Source organism: Acartia tonsa, chromosome 11 (assembly GCF_053477335.1).
Source record: "Acartia tonsa isolate MP-2025a chromosome 11, ASM5347733v1, whole genome shotgun sequence".
In the NCBI taxonomy this organism is placed as follows: domain Eukaryota; kingdom Metazoa; phylum Arthropoda; class Copepoda; order Calanoida; family Acartiidae; genus Acartia; species Acartia tonsa.
The window spans coordinates 14,953,339-14,973,275 of record NC_137270.1 but is presented as its reverse complement, the minus strand read 5'-3'; the positions used below and the strand labels follow the sequence as shown (position 1 = coordinate 14,973,275).

Below are 19,937 nucleotides of genomic sequence, written 5' to 3'. Positions count from 1 at the left end.
CTGTGGTTAGCTAAATCCTACGCTAGAGACAAAAAAGCCTTACTGCTTTATAGTATAGGATAAGATAACCTAAATAGAAATTAACAAACCTAATCTTTCTTGAACTTGGTCTTCTTGATGCGAATTATATTCAGCTCTCTAATAAAGTTAAAATCTATTCAAAATCTAATTGTTTATGGTCTTAAATTACATTACGGTCTTTACATTACAAATTAGTAAGGAGGTGAAAGAAAGATAGCCTAAATTAAAAACAATTATTTAGCATAAATCATCTATTGACCTGCTTAAAATGGAACCCCACCACTAGTAAACGTAAACAGGGACGACCAAAAATGACCTGGAGGCAGAGCACTGAAAAAGACCTCAGTAATTTAAAATTAACATGGGGAGAAGCTAAAAAACATGCCAAGGACAGGACATCATGGAGGAATAGGGTGGCCGTATTCTCTGGACTACAGAGTCCAAAAGAGAGACGCGCCTGAACTGAACTGAATATCTATTGACCTATGTGAATCTTCCCAAAAAGGAATTGAAATCTTAAACTTCACAGACAAGAAAACTTTTTACTTTACATCATAAATTTTAAAAACTTATTTTAGAAATAAAAAAAATTTTAACTTTCCTGTGTGATTAATGCTTTTCCAGTCAGAGTGGCAATTCTTTTCTTCTAAAAATTACAAAAATTAAATTGGTAGTCTACCAGTCGAAATAGGAGATGTATTCAAATTTTAAACTTTTCTTGATTCACTGTATGCAGTTAAGCTGTGAAACTTTCAAAGGGGTGGGGGGAGGATCTACATATACTTTTCCTATTATTAATGTCTGAGTATGATTAGACAACTCTGAGCCAAGCAAATTTTTTTAAAAATATCTAGAAAAAGGCCTATAAATGTTTTACAACAACTGCTCTTTAGAGAGACTATAAAACTGACCTTTTTCCTGATATTTTCTTTCACATTCAACAGTTTTCTTTTTAGCCTTGCCACGGTGGACTTGGTTAGTTGCTCAACATCTTTGTTTATTAATCTTTCATGTTCTTTATTTTTATCCTCAAGTTTACACTTGAGTGCTGCTATTTTCATGTGTAATTCTGTTTCAACATCTAAAGCCTCTTGTTTTATTTTAACTTTGTTTTCTTTTGCCTTTTGTAGTTCTGATTTTAAACCTCTTAGCTCAGTTTCAAGTTTCCTAGAAGGAATATGTAAGCACGGTCTTTTAGAAAGGAAGATTAAACATAAAACAATTTTTAAAATATTTCTTGTATTCATTCAAATCCGGTAGATAGGAACCGGTCCTCATCCATACGAAAAAACTATGTCTAGCATCGTATCAACGAATATAAAAATGTACAATCATAAGATTAAAATCAGTTTTTTTTAGCCCCGAGGTGCCGAACATTCTATATCCGCGGAAAGCCGTTTATGATACGATGCGGGAAATAACTATTATAAAATTTTTAGGTAAAGATGTTATATTGACAAACAGTCAGACAGATTACCGTATTAAAAAGCTGGAATACTAAAATAAGAAAAGTTGGAAAGCAAAGTTCCTAGCTGCAATGAAATGTTTAAGCTAAGGTTTATAGTATTGTTATTAGGGAATACATAAGCAATAAAGTTTTAAAATTGATAATAGATTTATTATGAGTTTAAACATCTCACTTTAACCCACATTACAAATATTTACCTTTCAAGAATAGGAATATCATCCTCATAGATGTTTTCATCAGAATCAATTTCATCAGATACATGTATATCTTCATTTAAAGGTGTAACAACTTCCTTCTCTTCTTCTTCATTGATAGGATTTGATTTCAATTCTTCAAGCTTTTCAATCTAGAAAACATTAAACTCTTATAATATCAGATTATACCTATAAACTAATTTTATAACATCAAATCTTTTGACCTGCTTTACCATTAGTTATCAAAAGATGGGGGGGTAAAATGAGATAAAAAAATATACCTTTGAGTTGAGCTTTTCTTTATAATATTCAAGTTGATTTCTCAATGTTTGTATTTGATCATCATTATCTATTTCATGGGCAGTTTCTTTCAATAGATCCATAATACTTTCCTCAATTTCCTTTAGCTTATCCTTTAGTTCAAATATTTCTTTCTCAAGCATCTTTTTAGTTTGTAAAAATTGTTTCTTTATTTGGTCATTTTCTTCCTTGGTCTTTGCTAGATTCTCTTTGTAAATAGCAACTCGAAATTTCAGGTCTTCTATTCTATAACAACAAATAATTTATTACAGAGGACTTTTTCCAATAATTTTAAGCTGCATAAAATACAATAAAATCAAGATGTAAGTTCAATACCTAGTTTGTTCATCTATAATACAAAGTAGAATGATGTCTGTCCGTCCGTCTGTCCGTCCGTCTCTCCATTAAGATCTCGGTAACCAGTGAAACGATCGGATTCTACTCTTCAGAGAATATAACTACTGGTCCTGTTGTGGTTTTAGGCTATTTTCTTGGGGGGTGGAACACCCCCAACCCCCCCAAAAACAAAAAATTCCCTCCCCCTTTTTTTTTTGCTGAAGCGTTCCTTGGTCCTTTTACAAATTTTGCCAAAATTTTTTTTTGATCACCACTTTGGGCAAAGCCCCTAGAGGCTGGGGGCGAAGTCGCTAGTGTATTTTAAAAGCTTAAAACAATTTTATAAACTTGAATAAATAATTTTTTAATTATATATTTTATGTCAAATTCTTTATTGATGGCCTACATTTTTATAATTTAAAGCTTTGATATTCTCAAAATTATTGGTTGTTGATGATTTTTAAGACCTTACAAAGACAATCAAAACTATACAGAAATGAAAAAAAGCAAACAATTAAGAAAAAGTAGAGGGAGAAACAGGAATCATTAGTACCTGTGCTTGTTATCACTTGAGGCTAAACTACAACCATTTGCATCCATAGTATTTTCATTGTTGATTGTATTAGAATCTTCTGTTATGATATCGTTTTTATTGTTAGAGGTCTCATCCATAGTATTTTCATTAATGTAAGAAAGCCTATTTTCAATTGAAGTTGAAACATTATCATTGCCTTCATTCATTTGTTCTTCAAAATTAGTTTCAGTCATTTTTTCATGTAAATCTTCTTCAGGTAGTTGTACTGAGTTCTTCTCTATATCATTATCATTCACTGATTCTATAGCGAGCTTAAATTTATTTATATATTAAACAAGAATGCATGTTAGCCAGGAATCTAAAGGACAACGGCCAGTAAATGAGTGTAAATCCCCAATGATTATACACAAAAATATCCCTTCTATAGATTACAATTAGTGGCTGAAACGGTTGAACACACACCTTAATAAACTAACCAATCAAAATTGATAAAAGTCCCCAAAGTTGTTGAGCCAACGAATAAGAAAACGTTAATATTAAGACTTGAGGACTTTAGTGTAAAAAAACAGACCATTGTCTCCTCTTTCTTTATTGGTAGCCTTGAGTTAATAAAGAATGATAAAAGTAAGAAGAAAAAATAAGAAATGACTAAACAAATGCTGAGCATACAGATAGACTGGATAATACGACTAACTTTAGTTCTAAAAAAACTCTTGTCTGTTAAGTACTAGATGCACATACTCTAACTATGTAGGTGCTACGCTATAATTATTATTTTATTACACATGGTAAAATCGACCAAAACAGTGCATTAAATATTTTGTCAACATAAAAGAAAGAAATAAGAATTTTGAGCCTGCCTGAAGCTCGGTCACTACAATTTTTCATTGTAAAGTTTCCGGTGTTTTCTTTAGACTTTTTCTTCTTTGCTTGTACCTTGCTCGATTCTTCATGGACTCTCATATGTCTCTTTAAATCCATCTTTGTAACAAATGATTTGTCACACTGACTGCAGATAAATTCTCTTTCCTGAATATGAATATACTTTTTATGTGAGATTAATTGACTCTTCTGAATAAATGCTTTGTCGCAATAGTTACATGAATATGGTTTCTCACCAGTATGGACACTTTGGTGACATTTTAGTCCATTAAAATTTGCAAATGTTTCTTTACAATAATCACAGGAGTATGGTTTTTCTCCTGTATGTACTCTTGTGTGAACAGTCAAGTTAGTTTTGTGTGCAAATGCCTTCTCACAATAATTACATGAATATGGTTTCTCTCCAGTATGTACTCTTATATGAGTAGTTAAGTTTCCATTTTCATTGAATGATTTTCCACAATATTCACAACTAAATAATTTCTCTAGTTTATGCACTTTTTTATGTTCAATCCAGTCAACTTTTTGTAAAAATGCTTCATCGCAATAATTACACGAGTATGGTTTAGCTCCAAGGTGATTTTTAGTGTGTCTGATTAAGTTTTCTCTTGAAGTGAATGATTTTCCACAGTCTTCGCAGCTAAATGGTTTCTCACCAGTATGTACTCTAGAGTGTCTTGATAAGCTTCCATTTGAGGCAAATGACAATCTACAGTCTTTGCAACTATATGGTTTCTCTCCTGTATGTACTCTTGTATGACTAATCAATTTACTTTTGCAAGTAAACCTTTTATCACAATAATCACAAGAGTGACTTTTCTTTCTCTTATCTTTAGCCATATTTAAGCATTATTTCTAAAAAAGTATTCCTAAACATAGAAAATGTAATACATATGAATGATTTGCATTAACACATTTTTACGGCTAGGGACTAAGGAAATTTAAAAGCTTGTATTCACGTTATTTGACTTAAACAAAATGATTTTCAGGATATTAATGGTTCTGTGAATTAAGATTATTAGTTAAACTTTAAGACACTTCTAACTTGAACCAACTAACTCAATATTTTCAAACCAACAAATAAAAGAACATAGTAAAAATTAAGTCCAAGAATATTTTAGTTCAATATCCTCTAAATGTCTGTCCTGAACGAATTAATACATTGAAAAACACAAAATATCATAATTAATTTTAGGAGTCATTATCTGACCTAATCTTAATTTTAAATTTAATCGCAGTATACTGCTTTCTATTGTAAGTAATCTGAAATTATTTTAAAGTAAAGTAAGCAATAATTATAACAGTAATTTTTCACGCGAGAAGAATATTTGGTTCATGTGAAGGTAAAATGTTCCTGGTAACGATAATCTCAAAAAAATCTACGACTTTTAAAGGATGCTAACGGCGGAACGTAGGAATATAAGATTATGCTCGCACAAAATTTTAACCGCCAAAAGAAGACCTACAAATAATGTGGAATTTTAACTGATCAACAATGCACAGTGCACATAAATGCACGAAAAAAGATTTATTTACGCGTTTTTTCTCAAGTGAAGCTTTCCCTGTACATCATTGGTATGGCGTGTACGTTCAGCCGTTGGCAGCTAGCAGCCTTTAAAGTTCATAGATTTTTTTATATAATCGATACCAGAAACATTTTTACCTTTAACTGCACTAGATCCGAATATTGTTCTACAAGACAAAGTCTTTTATTCGCTGGTCGAACGTTTTGCTAAAGGGGGGGGGGGGAAATGTGGTGACTCGTCACACGATATACCAGCAATTTTATTTTGAGTGCTACTCCCTTAGTTTTAGAGATAATTGGATGAAATCTTTTTGATTGTGTCACTAATTACCCCAAGTTTTGGTATCTTTCAAAAAAAAAACGGCAGCAGCACCGTCGCTCCCGCCGTCCAACGCCGTTTTCCGCAGCCACCAAAAAAAATTGTTTTATTGCATTTCTCGCCGAATTAGGCAATTTGGAATCATTTGAGACCATGTTATTTTTTTCAAAAATTTTTCCCTTTACAAGCAACCCTGCGGGGGGAGATAATTGGATGAAATCTTTTTGATTGTGTCACTAATTACCCCAAGTTTTGGTATCTTAAAAAAAAAAAAAACGGCAGCAGCACCGTCGCTCCCGCCGTCCGCCGCCACCAAAAAAAGTTTTTTATTGCATTTCTCGCCGAATTAGGCAATTTTGAATCATATGGACCATGTTATTTTTTAAAATTTTTTTGGGGGCGGTGGCGGAAAACGGCGGCGGCGAAAAGGGGAAAATTTTTTTAAAAAATAACATGGTCTCAAATGATTCCAAATTGCCTAATTCGGCGAGAAATGCAATAAAAAATTATTTTTTGGTGGCGGCGGAAAACGGCGGGAGCGGCGGTCCCGCCGCCATTTTCTATTCAAATATTTTCAAATATTTTTTTACTGACCTACCTAAAAAGATTTTGTTTCAATATCTTTAAAAGCACAGTCCCCCCGCAGGGGTGCATGTTACGATGTAAGGGGAGAATTTTTTGAAAAAAATAACATGGTCTCAAATGATTCAAAATTGCCTAATTCGGCGAGAAATGCAATAAAAAACTTTTTTGGTGGCGGCGGACGGCGGGAGCGACGGTGCTGCTGCCGTTTTTTTTTTTTAAGATACCAAAACTTGGGGTAATTAGTGACACAATCAAAAAGATTTCATTCAATTATCTCTAAAACTAAGGGAGTAGCACCCAAAATAAAATTGCTGGTATATCGTGTGACGAGTCACCAAATTCCCCCCCCCCCCCCCTTTAAACAATCCCTAATTATGACTTTAAAAACATCGCAAATTAAAAAAAAAATACTACAATACTTAGTTATAATTAGCTCATTTATCACATAATAACTTCAATGTAATAATTGTTTATTCATTAATTTTCATTTAAATAACATAATATAACAAATAATGTAATGTTTCGTTAGTATTTATCTATTGTCAATATAAGGAATAATAATGTATAAGCTTTCATATAAATTTTAACTAATATTTCATACCTACAATTTATATTCTAATTAGTGATGTTTTTCTTCAATAAAAACAATTTTAAGATTTTCACAAAATCTTTCGAAAATAGGAAAAGATCTACAGAAATAAAATTACCGACTTTTTTTTAAGAACAGGGTTATCAAAGATTTATAGGGAAACACAATGTTATATACAAAAAGTAATTTTTTCTTTGTCAATCCTGTTTAAATATTTTTAACTATATATTCTTCAAATAATAGTTTAGTGTATAAATAAAAAATTGTGCTATGCATTGTAAATTGGTCAGAATTGAAAGACTAGGACAGTAAAATTAACAGTAGCTAAAGATTTATTTATTTCAAGGGGATTTGACAATTGAAGAAAATTATTCGGATCGCGTAAAGAAAACGAAGTAGCGGGTTTCGAAGTATTTTCACAGTAGCTTTTGATAGATTATTTTAGGTGGGGTTAAAGAATGTTTTATCAATGAGGAGAAAAAAATATGAGAAAAAACTACTGTAAAGGACAACGAACCCGCTACTTTGTTTTCTTTCCATGATCCAATTATTCTTATTCAAAATGATGTTTATTTTTTAATTTACTTTAGGTGTCAAACCTCAGTCAGAGTTTACAAGAGTATAAAAGAGTTTAGAATCAGGCTAATCATAGCATTCAACAAAAAGGGGGGAGGCGGATGTGCCACTTTTTGAAACCAAAACTAAAAGTCAAAGGAACTCAACTAAAAAAAATGAGTTACAGGTCTGAGATTTTGCATGGTAGTTGCTTAATATGGGTACAATATGGAACTGTGAAGAAACGGCGGCACAACCGCCGAAAACCGCCGAGAAAAGGCAAAAAAAAATTCGGTGGGAAACGCCGGTTTTCGGCGGTTGCGCCGCCGTTTCTTCACAGTTCCATATTGTACCCCTATAAAGCAATTGCCATGCAAAATCTCAGACCTGTAACTCTTTTTTTAGATGAGTTCCTTTGTTGACTTTTGGTTTTGGTTTCAAAAAGTGGCACATCCGCCTCCCCCCTTTTTAGCATTTATGTAAATTATAGCTTTAATATCCCTGATTTAAAGTTTTTATAGCCTTGAAATCCTTAAATTGTACCTAATTAAATATTAAAAATGCATGTAAATTGTAGAAGTCGACTATACATGGACAAAATTTATATAAACAAAAAATAACAGAATTCATTAGTAGCGCAGCAAGTAGTTTAAATATAAAGAAATTACACTAGTTATGATGTAGACATAAAAAACTACAAATAAAAAATCACAAAATTTTAACAATATTCATCTAATATTTAAGGATCTATAATTTGACTTGGGGCTTCTATACTTGAGTGGCTTGGCACAACCTAAAATAAAATTATAATTAGTTAAATAAAATTTTAAAAAGTTATGACTTTTATTACTTGACTTTATAATTCACGTATTAGAACCACCTTATTATTTTGTTTAATGTTAACAGTACAGCTATTTAATACCTCTGGGGACCATTTGTTGAAATCAACGTATGTCAGACCTTTATATTAGGTCCCAAGGCACTAAGATCACAACTATTGCAGACAACCAACACTTTAATTGCACGACTGTTCATGGTAATGAGTTGCGCCTGTATGAGGCTATTAATGCACATAACAGCAATAGGTACAACTTTAACGTTGTTAGTTTTTGAACTCATCACCACACTGTGCCTTAATGTTAAAATTAGGGTAACAATAGGTAAATAATTAGGACACATGTCTTGATTTTAGAAATAATGAAAACATAAAAAATCAAACCTCGTCAATAGGATTAGAATTATCACATCTGTTTGTTATCACAGGACTCTCATTAGTGTCGCCATTTTCAAAAGAATGGTTGGCAGCAGTATGGCTTGTAGGGTTGTTTCCAGAACATTCTTCGTGTAATGTCGTCATTGTTTTGGATGTAGTCATCCCTCTAGCGCCACGCGCAGGAATACCGCGCATTGGCTCCTCACCAAAACTTTGGCGCATTTTTCTACCACCACCACTGGCTGTCATCAACAGCTGATTATTACTTCCACTGATTGTGCAGCCTTCGTGGAAGCTGTCAGACATTCTCATCATAGTATGGCCGCCAGCCGCTAAATGGCCACCGGCTGCTGCATTTGCTAGATTATCACTGGAGAGCGAGGTACGAAAATATTTCATATTTGGCACACTAATTGTTTTTCTCATACCTCCACCGCCAATAATTGGCGGTGGCAGCTGGCAGTTGGTCCGTCCGGCGGTTGGACTAAACAGTGGATGGGAGGGTTTGCGCATTATTTTGGTTAGCATGTCCCGCAGCACTATCTGTTGGCTGATTCGGTCTGTGCGAAGTATTTCGTTCACACTGCTGATACCTTTGCTGTACTTCTCTATCAAGGATTCGCCATCTTGCGCCAAGATTTCACGACCTTCAAATTATTTTTTATTATAAAAAAAAATGCATAAAAGTTGGAATTTAAATCTTGTACCATGAAGAAATTTGCTAAATTATCCACTTTTAAAAGAAGTTTGATGTAGACCCAAAGAAGGTTGGATGGTACTAAACTAATACTTACTTAATATTAATAATACTTTAATTAATTTTTTTTAATAATAGATATATCTGAACCTGAAGCAGCAACAGTAGCAAGACTTTCTCTATTTTCAAGTTCAGCACTTGTAGTTGGTAATCTGTCCACTAACTGATAAATCACTCCAACACTGAAATATAAATATAGTCATGAGCCAGGGGTCTTAAGGGATAAGAAAATTAACTATAAATTGATGTACATCATAATTAAGATTAACAAAATTAACCCTGCTGTAGATTAAAACTATTGGTTGAAATTTTTGGACACTCAATAAAATGAACAAAACAATTAAATGGTAATAACAATTTTTAATTTTTTTTGTTTACCTATTGATAATAAATTCTTCAAATAAAACATTTTCTTTTTATTTGATTGACAAAATGATTATAAAGGGGTAGTCGCACGAAATGCATTTAAACTTGAATTTAATGAACCGCATAGTTTTTATGGTTTAAACTACATTATAGGGCATAAATTTGAAAAATTCCAATTTTCTACCATGTAGTTTTAAAAATATCAAGACTTGACAATAGCATTCTTATAATATATGCATTTTCCACAAAAACAGCATTACGGCCAATTTAGTGATGTCTAATTGATTATTCAATTTCATTACAATACAAAATTATAAATAATTTGATGGTATACTTGTAACTTATGCTTCAAATCAGTTCTCTGAAATGCACTTCATGCAACTTTCCCTTATAATTCTTAAACTAGGTACCCAATAATTTTACCGAATAATCGAAATCTTTTACCTAACAATACTGCTGGAAGTAGCCAACTTCTTCCAAATTCTGTTAGTCAATGACTGCCTGTTAGGCAAAACAGTCACACTAAATCTTTTCCTCAAGACAACGTCCATGGGGAAAGGTTGGGCCAGGCGTATTGTTATTCTGGCTATCATAAACACTCGCTGGTTTGCTTCTGTAACCTATAAAAAAAATTAAAAGTTATAATTAACAAGTATTGTATTAAAATCAGTTATTAATTGTATCATTATATTAATGAAAGATCTAACAAGCAAGGCCAATAAACAAGTCAATTTCAGACCCAACTTAAAAAGTAAATGCTACAAATCCTAATGTCAGATCAACCCCCCCTCCCCCCACCTTTACTTACAATACCTTAATAATTAACAATTATTGGTCGGATATGGCAGGTGTCCTTTAAAAAGAACAGTACCTAAAAGTATGTTAGGGGTATAGACTTTAGAAATTATCATATATTAAATTACCTTATTTAATAAATCCGAAGAATGTAGAGAAGTATCCCAGCTAGCCTCACAGAGGCCTGCTTCTATTGACTGATTCACCAGGGGCAGCTCAATAAATTCAGAGCCAAGTTCTTTAGCTATGACAGAGTCCTCCCCAACTAGGGGTATGTACAACTCATCCTGGAATACAATTTTTAATCAAACAAGGATGATAACTTTTTTATCACATGGGAATTTAAAATTTAGCAGGAATCTTAAGGGATATGGCAATAAATAAAAATTAGTGTACATCCACAAGGATGAAAAACAATTCTGAAAATTAGAAATATTGGTTGAAAAGTTTGGAACTTAACAGTCACAATTCAATAAAAGTTCCCAAACTTTTTGACCCAACAAATAAGACACCCATGTTCACAAAACTTTTTGTTGAAGTATGATTTACAGTCAAATGTCCCCTCCATTTTGATCATTTAAGAAAAGTAAAACAGATAGACGATAAAATGGAGTTGTAAATCTAATGATTTCAGGTGCTTATCTCATACAGCAGCCGATAAATTAGCATTATAATGTTGAACAAAATACCTAGTGGGAAAAATGAAAAAAATATTATATTACCTGGACTTTAATTTGATTTCTAATTTGTTCTGAGTTAAAATAGAGAACAGGATGATACTTCTCTAATCCAGGTTCCAGGCCTCCAGCAATCATAGACCCAGGTATACTAAAATTTATAGGATAATATGTAAATTCATGAATGTGCAAAATAATTCAAGCTCCAAAGGAAACATAAAATATTAAAATTGGTCTTGAAATCCGTCAACTATCAAATATCTTTAGAAAGTCAAACTAGCCAAAACGTTAATTATACAAATATTGTCAAATGTACACTGAGCTCGCTACCCAGGGACCTGGTATGTTTCTCCTTTACAGTGGAGCTTCTTACAGGTCCAGGGAAGGTTTATAACTATATTAGGGAAAGGTACCTTAACTTTTCCAAAAGACTCCCTAAAACTCCAACTAAAACTCCCTAAAACTCCAACCTTCCCATTTTTTTACAACTAAAATGTAAAGTGGAGAGTCGACCCCTCCCTCCCCTCAAGAAAGTGCCCCTACAAAAATATGTTAACAAATGTCTTTTTAGTTACCTTGTATTATCAGGAGGAGAATAGGTTGCATTTTGTTCCTCCATTAGTTGTACAAGTTGATCTATAAGACTGTCCTCTCGACTTTTTTCTTCCTCATTTTTCTCCTCTAGATCCATAAATGCCTGAATTAAGTTTCAAGTTTAAAGCACATTTATAATGTAATAAGTTTTTTTTGAAGAGTAACATAAATTCTAACATTAAATCTGCCAGTCTGCGTGTTTTGTTCTTTAAGGATTTTAATTTTTGTTGGTCTACTGACGAAAAAATACTTCTAAAGGTAGAAATACTAATACTATGGTCAAAAAAGTTCATGAAGATAGCCTAAAGAGGACGGGATACTCCACAAAATCTTGCTTAATGATGTTCGTATATATTGTTATTTGGTCAACCGCCTTTTATACAACCAACCCTTCAATAACACGAACACCTACAAAAAATCGTGATGATGGAAGGTCTAAAGCTGCAAATGGTCTACCATTATATCTGTATTTATCAAATTCATAACATGAATGCTATAAATAGATTATAAACGACACAATTAAGAGAATAAACAGAAATTTTTTTTTGTATCAATGTAATGAAATAGTTGTATAAAAATCTTCTAAATTTTAAAGAAAAAATCTTCAAATTTTAATGATATTCAATATGGCGATAAAAACACAAGGACAAAATTCAAAACCGAAATTTCTTTCTTGAATAACTTTGTCCACAGGCTGAATTTTAAAATTCCGTCCGTCAGTTTGTCCAAAGTCTGTGTTGGCTACGTAACGGAATAGTTTCGAACCCGATACAACCTTGCTTTTAAAAAATCGACCCTTTTGTAGTTGTTGGTCTTATGTAGGTGTTGGTCTTTTGTAGGTGTTGGTCTTTTGTAGTGTTGGTCTTTTGTAGAGTTGGTCTTTTGTAGGTGTTGGTCTTCTGAAGAGTTGGTCTTTTGTAGGTGTTGGTCTTTTGTATAGTTGGTCTTTGGTAGCAACGCCTTTTTAATGCCATTAGTCATGACGCGGTTATAGGCTCTATGTGTTAAGCCATGAAGTGTGAGTAAGCTAACCAAATCTAGCATCAATCTTTGTTTAACTTACTTGAATTTGAGTTTGAAGGTGAAGTTTTCTCTGGTGTAGGGCTTGTGACCAGGCTTCCCGTAGGAAATTTAAATCATCCTCCTAACAATGCAAAGAATGGATATTTGAATAAAAGCAAAAAATGTTTTGTTTATGCATTTTTTGTAAGTTAATAATGTTAAAATCGTTATGAAGGTTGAGTTAAATTATAAGATTTACTAAAAGGTATAGGTATGATTAACAACTGAACTAACTTGAAGAGAGAAAAAAATCAAGATTTCAGCTGCTTTTGGGGACTACCTTGGTATATACTACTAAGTACGGCCTCAAAGCTGGTTATATGTACTTGTCAATGACAGATTTTTAAAAAGTTTTTAGAAGAAAAAAACAATACACTCCAAGAAGCGGTATTTGTTTTGTTAAATTTTTAGTATCCAACCATCCCTGATAAGAATCTAGAGGCGTTGAGCCGTTAGCCGCCGTTTTACCCCGGAGAACCTCTCCACCAACCGCTACAGAGCTGACGCCGGCTATGTCCAGTGGTAAGGAGCCGCTGCCAGGGTTGCGCAACACCGACACCCTAAACTTGATACGCTTCTGCTGGCCCTGACGGATTTGAAAGGTACCGCCGGTTCCACCGCGCGGTAACACGTCTTTTCCTTGTTGGTTGGCGGATTTTCCCTTTTGATTAGTCTCTCCTTCCTCGGGCTGGATTTCAACTGGAAAATACTCTCCCTGAAAAATATAGATTTATTTTGCTTGTAATATTATACAGAATAAAAAAAGTTTTTAAAATACAAAACACACTTAATTTTTGTCTCTCATATTTAGCACATCAATTACAGGCTTTATTCTAATAAATAAAATTGATTCGGCGAAGGACTATACATAAATTTTCTCCCTGATTGTTATAAGCTGGTAATCTTTAGAACGTATAATAGATACACATAATTGTCACCTGCTTCCCAAAAAATGAACATAAATAAAATGTCTTTCAATAACTATACCTGATCATTAAGCTCTAGGACCTGCATGTCCATTTGAACCCTCCGAGTCACCATGTCCCATGTATCCTCTAGAGAGGTGACTGTTCTATCCAAGCTGGATCCATCCTAGATATAATTATATTTATAGTTAGCCTAACTAACCCTGCAGGGTCACCATATCCCATGTATCCTCTAGAGAGGTAACTTTTCTATCCAGGCTAGATCCATCCTAGATATAAATACATTTTAGTTAGTCTAACTAACCCTGCATGGTCACTGTATATATCCCATGTGTCTATCTAAATAAATTTTTGCGGTCTAGTAACCTATCTTTCCACCCTTCAATCCATCTTATATTTCTATCTATTTGTCCAGAGAGAAAGGGGACAATGGACTGTTTATTGCACTAGTCCTCAAAGTCATAAAATGACGTTTCCTAATTCGTTGGCTTCACAACTTTGGGGACTTTCGTTGTATATTGATTGGTTTGATTATTAAGTTGAGTGTCTTAATGTTTTCATTAATAATTCTAATCGACAGAAGGGGTGATTTTGTGTTTAATCATTACGGAGTACATCAATTTATCAGCCACTGTCTTATCCCTTTAGATCCCTGATATCTGTCTATCTTTCTATTTTATACCTGGGTATAGCTATCCATCCGTTTGCTGTACACATGAATGGCAATAGCTCCATCAGAACACAAATCAACAAATTCTTCAGTGATAGGTACAGAGAAAATATTCTCATATTGAAATTGAACTGTACCACTCATTGTGCTCTGTTTTAAGTTAAAACATATTAGATTAAAGATCAATTTTGATGTTCCTTATATTATCCTTATGTAAAGTAACATGATGTCTATATGTGTGTAGCTAACCGATAAACCAATTTGATTCTTTTTTACTTTTAGGTCCAGGGAAGGTTTATAACTATTTTTGGGGAGAGTACCTCTACTCCACAAAGAGAAATCGACCCTAAAATAATTATATACCCTCAATTAAAAATTTTCTTTAAGGTTTTGATTTAATTATTAATTATATTTTTCTACTAATTTCTAATGTAGATTTATTACTTTTCTTCTTTAAAATAATAAACCAAACATTATTAAAGTATAGTTCATATCAAATGCTTTGATAAGGTCATAATACAAAGACATCTATATACTTATCAAATCCTTTTATCTCTCATTCAACGATTTGTAGATGTTTCCAAAATTAAATATTTATCAAATATGTTCCTTAGGTATGCTAGCAGCACCATTTGCACCGTTTACTTGTGGAGACATTTTAGGCAGCACTAAAACAAATATAATAGTAAGTAACATCTAAAATGGATTTTCAAAACTTCCCGAAAATGACGTTTTTATGGAGGGCAACAATGTATTAATATTTCATTTGTTGGCTTGACACATTTATTAAATGTTGATTGGGTAGTCAAAATTTTTCTACAAACAATTTTAAATTACAGAAAGGATAATTTGTATTTCCTTTGTTACTGCATCCATCTCGGTGCGCAAATAAGTAATACGTAATTCTTGGTAGGCTATTTTCCCTAAAACGAACAAAACGTTGGAAAAGTATCGGCTAACAGATGACAACTCTACCGTTTTTAGACAGTTTTCAGGGCAAATCCATCATGAAACTAAGAGATAAAAACCTACCAAGGATTACTTATGCTAAATTTCATCATGAAATTTGGAAAGTGTCATTTGCGCACTGATAACGAGATAGTTGCCACCCCTTCAACATAAATATATCGTTCATGGTGATTTCTATCATCTTTAGACTTAATCTACTTATTTCTGAGACTAAAAACTTACCTAAATGACTTTCTCCTCCATCAATAGAGAATTCACAGAAGACAAAATCAGAAAATACAGGCGCAATACCCCGGAGTTCACTAAATATTTCATATTATCATTTTCTTTAAAAACTAACTTTTTCAGTTTAGTTAGATTGTTGGTCAGTTGGTTCGATGTGGAGGTAGCCTAAAACCATCCAAAGAATTTAGATTCAAAAACTATCCTAAAACATCCAAGGTACTATAAAAAGATTCTATAAAATAAGAAGTTTTCGAGATTTAAATGGACATACAAAAAAATATTACAACTTTTACCTTTAAATATTATTTCATGTAAAATGATAATATGTGCCTGATTTTTAAGCTGAATTTGATGTTATTATTTTCTTCATGGTTATGGTGGTGATGATTTCTTCCTGTATGTAGGTGAGTGCTACAGGAACCTGAAGTAATAACAATCAATCAATAAATAATAGGATGTCTGTATGTAGGTGTGTGTCATATCCGGAGCAGGTCTACAAGGTTAAGAACCTCTGACCAATAAAATAATATAGGTAAGGGAAGTCGGCAAAATGGTTCTGTAACTTTGGGAGAAAGAATGGCTCTGAAGGTTAAGGTAGACGGATCTAGCTTGGAAGTGCCTTTAGATTGGAAGGACTAATCGATAGACTCTGTAAGTATCTCGTTCACCGCCATTGATCCGATATTGGTCTCCAGGTCCAGGGAAGGTTCATAAGAGAAACATTCCCTAGAAAAATTCAACTCCAAAAATATATCTTTCTCTTTTGAAAATTAAAATTGAAAAGCCGGGAGGGGGTTGATCCGTCCCCTATTCATTCAAGTGCCCTTAGAGACCTCAAGAACCAAAGCTGCTAGTAGATAAGAATACTTTTAAGTAATTCAACTTTATTGGATAATATATAGCAATTGAGTATTAAAGTAAACTAAAACTTCAGATATATTAATCTGATTCTAATTATAGAATATCTAATCTACCACCTATGCTTATAAATTGTGCCTTTTGTCCTAGGAATGGTTTTTTTTTATAGAACAAACTGTATATATAAACAATAACAACAAACTTTGGACCATTTTCATTATTCCATGACAAATCAAATAAAAATGATGGGAGAGTCTAAGCATAAAAGAACATTCGTTGCGTAATAATTGAGACAAACCTTGACCCCGCATATCAGTAGTTGTAGAACTATGGCCGCTATCCCCTGACAAATGACTCAGCTCCTAAAACAAAAAAGAAAATGTAAACAAAGCAGGGATTTCAAGGGATAAGACGATCACTGATAAATTGATGAACAATATATCCCCATTGATAATACACAAAATTACCTCTTCTATAGATTACAATTTGTGGTTAAATGTTTAGAATAAATTAATTAAAATTCAATAAAAGTCTCCAAATCTGTAAAGCCAACGAACAAGAAAGGGGACTATCGTAATAAACAGCCCAATGTCCCCAACCTCCCAAAAATTAAATGATCTCATTTTTCATCATTTCATATAAGTTTAAATATTAAAATGAGCAGAAAATAAACTCCACCCCCCAGATATATTATAACGTACCTCTGAGGATGAGTCATCATGACCTCCAGCAAACCTGTCTTCAGGTAAACTTCCCTCCAGCTTGGACAGCTCAACCTTCAGACGGCCAGATACCTCGCCCTGGGCGCTTATCAGGGGGATACAGTACTCATATTTTACCTAGAAGAGTAAAAAGATAATTAGATAATTTAATAGATTACTAGCTTATGCTAATGATAGGGACTCTTATCTTCATAGGGGTAAAATGGGAACAGAAAAGACCAAAAACCATCCCAAGGCCTAAATCTAAAGAAGAAATAGCCAAAAACCATCCAAAGATCTATGTGAATAGGATTGGAGACATACAAGATAATGCGAGTATGATTAAATGTTGAAATATTCATCGTATATCATGAAAATTATATTCTATGATTAGATCTCCCCCTTTTACATTACTAATGTCATCAGGAAACTTGTTCCCAAAGTTTTACATCAAGGTTGGCTTTACAAACTTTGGGAACTATTAATAAATCTTGAATGATTAGAAGCAGTATCTAAACATTTCAACCAACAATGTTAAACAACAGAAAGTGTAGTTTTGTTTATCATAATTGGGGAAGTATATTATTTATTATTCCCTAAAATCCATTAATTCAATGTATAAAAACCTTATGAAACAAAGGTTCAAGATATAGATTGGCAACTCCAATAAGATCATGATTTTGTGCAACTTCATGGAAAGGATCCTCTAGTCCTTCGTCAATATAATCTTCTTCGCTGTTTATATCGTCATCTGATCGCGTCATTCCTAAAATTAAAGAATATTTATTAATCGCATTGTATTATAGCCAACTTTCCGTGAATATTAAAATGAAAATTTTATAAGATTAAAACCATTTTTGTTAGTCCCGAGGGGACGAAGGGCCAGGCTAACAAAATGGGTATTAATTTTATGATATTTATTTTAATATTCGTAATTCAATGCTATACATGATTTTTCAGTTTTCTGAGACCCGGTTCTAATCCACCGGATATCAATCGGTTTCGCAGCAAAATTAATAAATGTATAGCTAATCAGTAATCAAATGTTCTCTTGTTTAGATAACCAAGAAGAACCATCAAATGATTATCAAAGGCCTCGAGAAAGTCAAACTAGCAATAAATTGATAATAAAAGAAATAAAATACCACATCCCCCTATGTTTTTTTTGTATAAAAACTATGTGGTGTATCTTCATTTCACCCCTCATAGAGGCTAGTAGGGAAATTCCTATTTAGTGTTGTGCTAGTTACAGGTTAAATACAGACTTACCAATCGACCTAAACTAAAGTTTGGAATAGCTTCTCTTAAGTATTAATATTAAAAGAAAAATATTACCCGAAATTTTTCTTTTATACATATCTCTCATGAGGATAATTTTGGAATCCATTTTCTGAAACAAAATAAAATTAAATTTATTTATTGTTAGGGTGATATATATATATGCCTAACACAATTATTTACCGTTATAAAGTAAGTAGATTTTAACAAGTAGATTAAAGTATAAGTACATAAAATTTCCACTTTTTCAAAATTTCGTTTGTTAATTTTTTCCTTTTTTCCAGGTTAGGTTAGTTTGTTTTGGGTAATGGTAGCCACGCATGGTAAAGTCCACTTTAGGGGTTGGGCATAAGAAAAAATTATTTACATCTTATTTCAATTTATTTTTAAAATGTGGGGTTGGGGATGGGAGGTTATTAGGCCTAAACCAGTGAAACTACATATGAAATCTAGATATATTTAATCTTATAGTTCCAGGTAATACCTGTAAGCTCCAGGTGGCCATCTGTCCAGATTCCCCTTGTCTGACCAGGATGGCAGGTTCTGCCAAGAAACCACCATGGTATCTAAAATAATTCATTTCTACAAATTTATAAATATTCTAACGACTAAACCACAGACTACGTGAATATTATGAGAGGTTCTTGCATACTCTGATGATTTGTTTCTGGCTAATAGATAACCCCATCCATCAGCCCCCCCCCCCCCCACCATTCCTGTTAATTCTACCCCTTCATCTCCCCTGACCTAGAGAAACGAATTGTGACCAATATCAGAGGACTATATTAACAACAAAAAATAACGTCACAATATCCACGTATTATACATCTATTACTCGAGATATTTAAAAAATTGAAAAAAGATATCTCTATTAGACCATTCAGATGGACTATTTTTTTGTTGTCTTATATTAGTCTTAATGCCAGAAAAATTAAGGAACTATTAGATTTTAAAAACTTACCTATTTGGTGTCAGATTTTGAGGTGGAATTCGCAGTGTTGAACTAAAATGAAATTATTTTTGTTAATTTCATGTATTACTTAGAAACAGATTAAAAAGGCTTTTTATAAATACTGATTAAAAAGCTTTTCCAATATGTCTTAAAAATCAAATATTTCTGAAAAATCATGTATCGTAGGTATTATAGACCATTTCCTACGAATAATTGGGGCTGACAAAAATGGTAATAATCTTTCCATTTTACTTTTTGTGGAAGGCTGTCGCGATACAATAAATAACTATTCTACCATCAAAAATTCCTCAAAATATAAAAATATTTCAACGTGTATACCTAAAAGTTGTAGATTTTCCCAATTCAGCCGCCAGAAGGTTAGCTTCTCTAATAAGCATATTGGCTAATACAATATCTTCTCTTAACTTTGATAGACCCTTAAATAAATAATACATTAATTAGCTTGATTAATAAGGTTTGAAAAACCCTAAAATCAATTTATTTTTAGTTTTAATTAGTAAGTTGTATAGCTTGATTATTATGGATCTAAAGGGATAAGACAATAGCCGATAAATTAATGTACAT

The 19,937-nt window shown here is 32.8% G+C and overlaps 2 protein-coding genes across 2 annotated transcripts in view; both read right to left on the bottom strand.

Annotated features, from left to right (window-relative positions):
- Nucleotides 1-613: 613 nt before the first annotated feature.
- Nucleotides 614-4,592, bottom strand: LOC145331140 (uncharacterized). The gene is made up of 6 exons (XM_080175767.1): nucleotides 3,715-4,592; nucleotides 2,873-3,155; nucleotides 1,965-2,229; nucleotides 1,687-1,835; nucleotides 933-1,188; nucleotides 614-667 (listed from the first exon to the last, which is right to left on the bottom strand). Exons 1-6 carry the CDS (start codon nucleotides 4,574-4,576, stop codon nucleotides 614-616), a joined length of 1,869 nt encoding a protein of 622 aa, XP_080031893.1. The 5' UTR covers nucleotides 4,577-4,592.
- Nucleotides 4,593-6,618: 2,026 nt separating this feature from the next.
- LOC145332482 (kinesin-like protein KIF13A) overlaps nucleotides 6,619-19,937 on the bottom strand; it is a 124,524-nt gene continuing 111,205 nt past the window's right edge. Inside the window, exons 26-46 of the mRNA XM_080177484.1 lie at nucleotides 19,692-19,789; nucleotides 19,362-19,403; nucleotides 18,885-18,966; nucleotides 18,458-18,512; nucleotides 17,749-17,888; nucleotides 17,123-17,260; nucleotides 16,720-16,783; nucleotides 15,894-15,984; nucleotides 15,561-15,640; nucleotides 14,981-15,037; nucleotides 14,382-14,521; nucleotides 13,761-13,865; nucleotides 13,200-13,488; nucleotides 12,775-12,857; nucleotides 11,693-11,814; nucleotides 11,163-11,268; nucleotides 10,569-10,727; nucleotides 10,090-10,265; nucleotides 9,370-9,461; nucleotides 8,529-9,169; nucleotides 6,619-8,102 (exon numbers count right to left, since the gene is read on the bottom strand). Of these exons, the coding sequence (XP_080033610.1) occupies nucleotides 8,049-8,102; nucleotides 8,529-9,169; nucleotides 9,370-9,461; nucleotides 10,090-10,265; nucleotides 10,569-10,727; nucleotides 11,163-11,268; nucleotides 11,693-11,814; nucleotides 12,775-12,857; nucleotides 13,200-13,488; nucleotides 13,761-13,865; nucleotides 14,382-14,521; nucleotides 14,981-15,037; nucleotides 15,561-15,640; nucleotides 15,894-15,984; nucleotides 16,720-16,783; nucleotides 17,123-17,260; nucleotides 17,749-17,888; nucleotides 18,458-18,512; nucleotides 18,885-18,966; nucleotides 19,362-19,403; nucleotides 19,692-19,789 (2,814 nt within the window). The 3' untranslated portion in view covers nucleotides 6,619-8,048. The remainder of the gene's footprint in view (nucleotides 8,103-8,528; nucleotides 9,170-9,369; nucleotides 9,462-10,089; nucleotides 10,266-10,568; nucleotides 10,728-11,162; nucleotides 11,269-11,692; nucleotides 11,815-12,774; nucleotides 12,858-13,199; nucleotides 13,489-13,760; nucleotides 13,866-14,381; nucleotides 14,522-14,980; nucleotides 15,038-15,560; nucleotides 15,641-15,893; nucleotides 15,985-16,719; nucleotides 16,784-17,122; nucleotides 17,261-17,748; nucleotides 17,889-18,457; nucleotides 18,513-18,884; nucleotides 18,967-19,361; nucleotides 19,404-19,691; nucleotides 19,790-19,937) is intronic.

Bases quoted from the DNA above. Each gene is read 5' to 3' on its own strand.
- LOC145331140 (XM_080175767.1), bottom strand. From the start codon at position 4,576: ATGGCTAAAGATAAGAGAAAGAAAAGTCACTCTTGTGATTATTGTGAT. The intron at 1,836-1,964 runs GTATATTTTTTT...AATGTTTTCTAG, and splicing joins AAGAAAAGCTCAACTCAAAG to ATTGAAAAGCTTGAAGAATT. The intron at 668-932 runs GTCAGTTTTATA...TGTAATTTTTAG, and splicing joins AAGAAAATATCAGGAAAAAG to AAGAAAAGAATTGCCACTCT.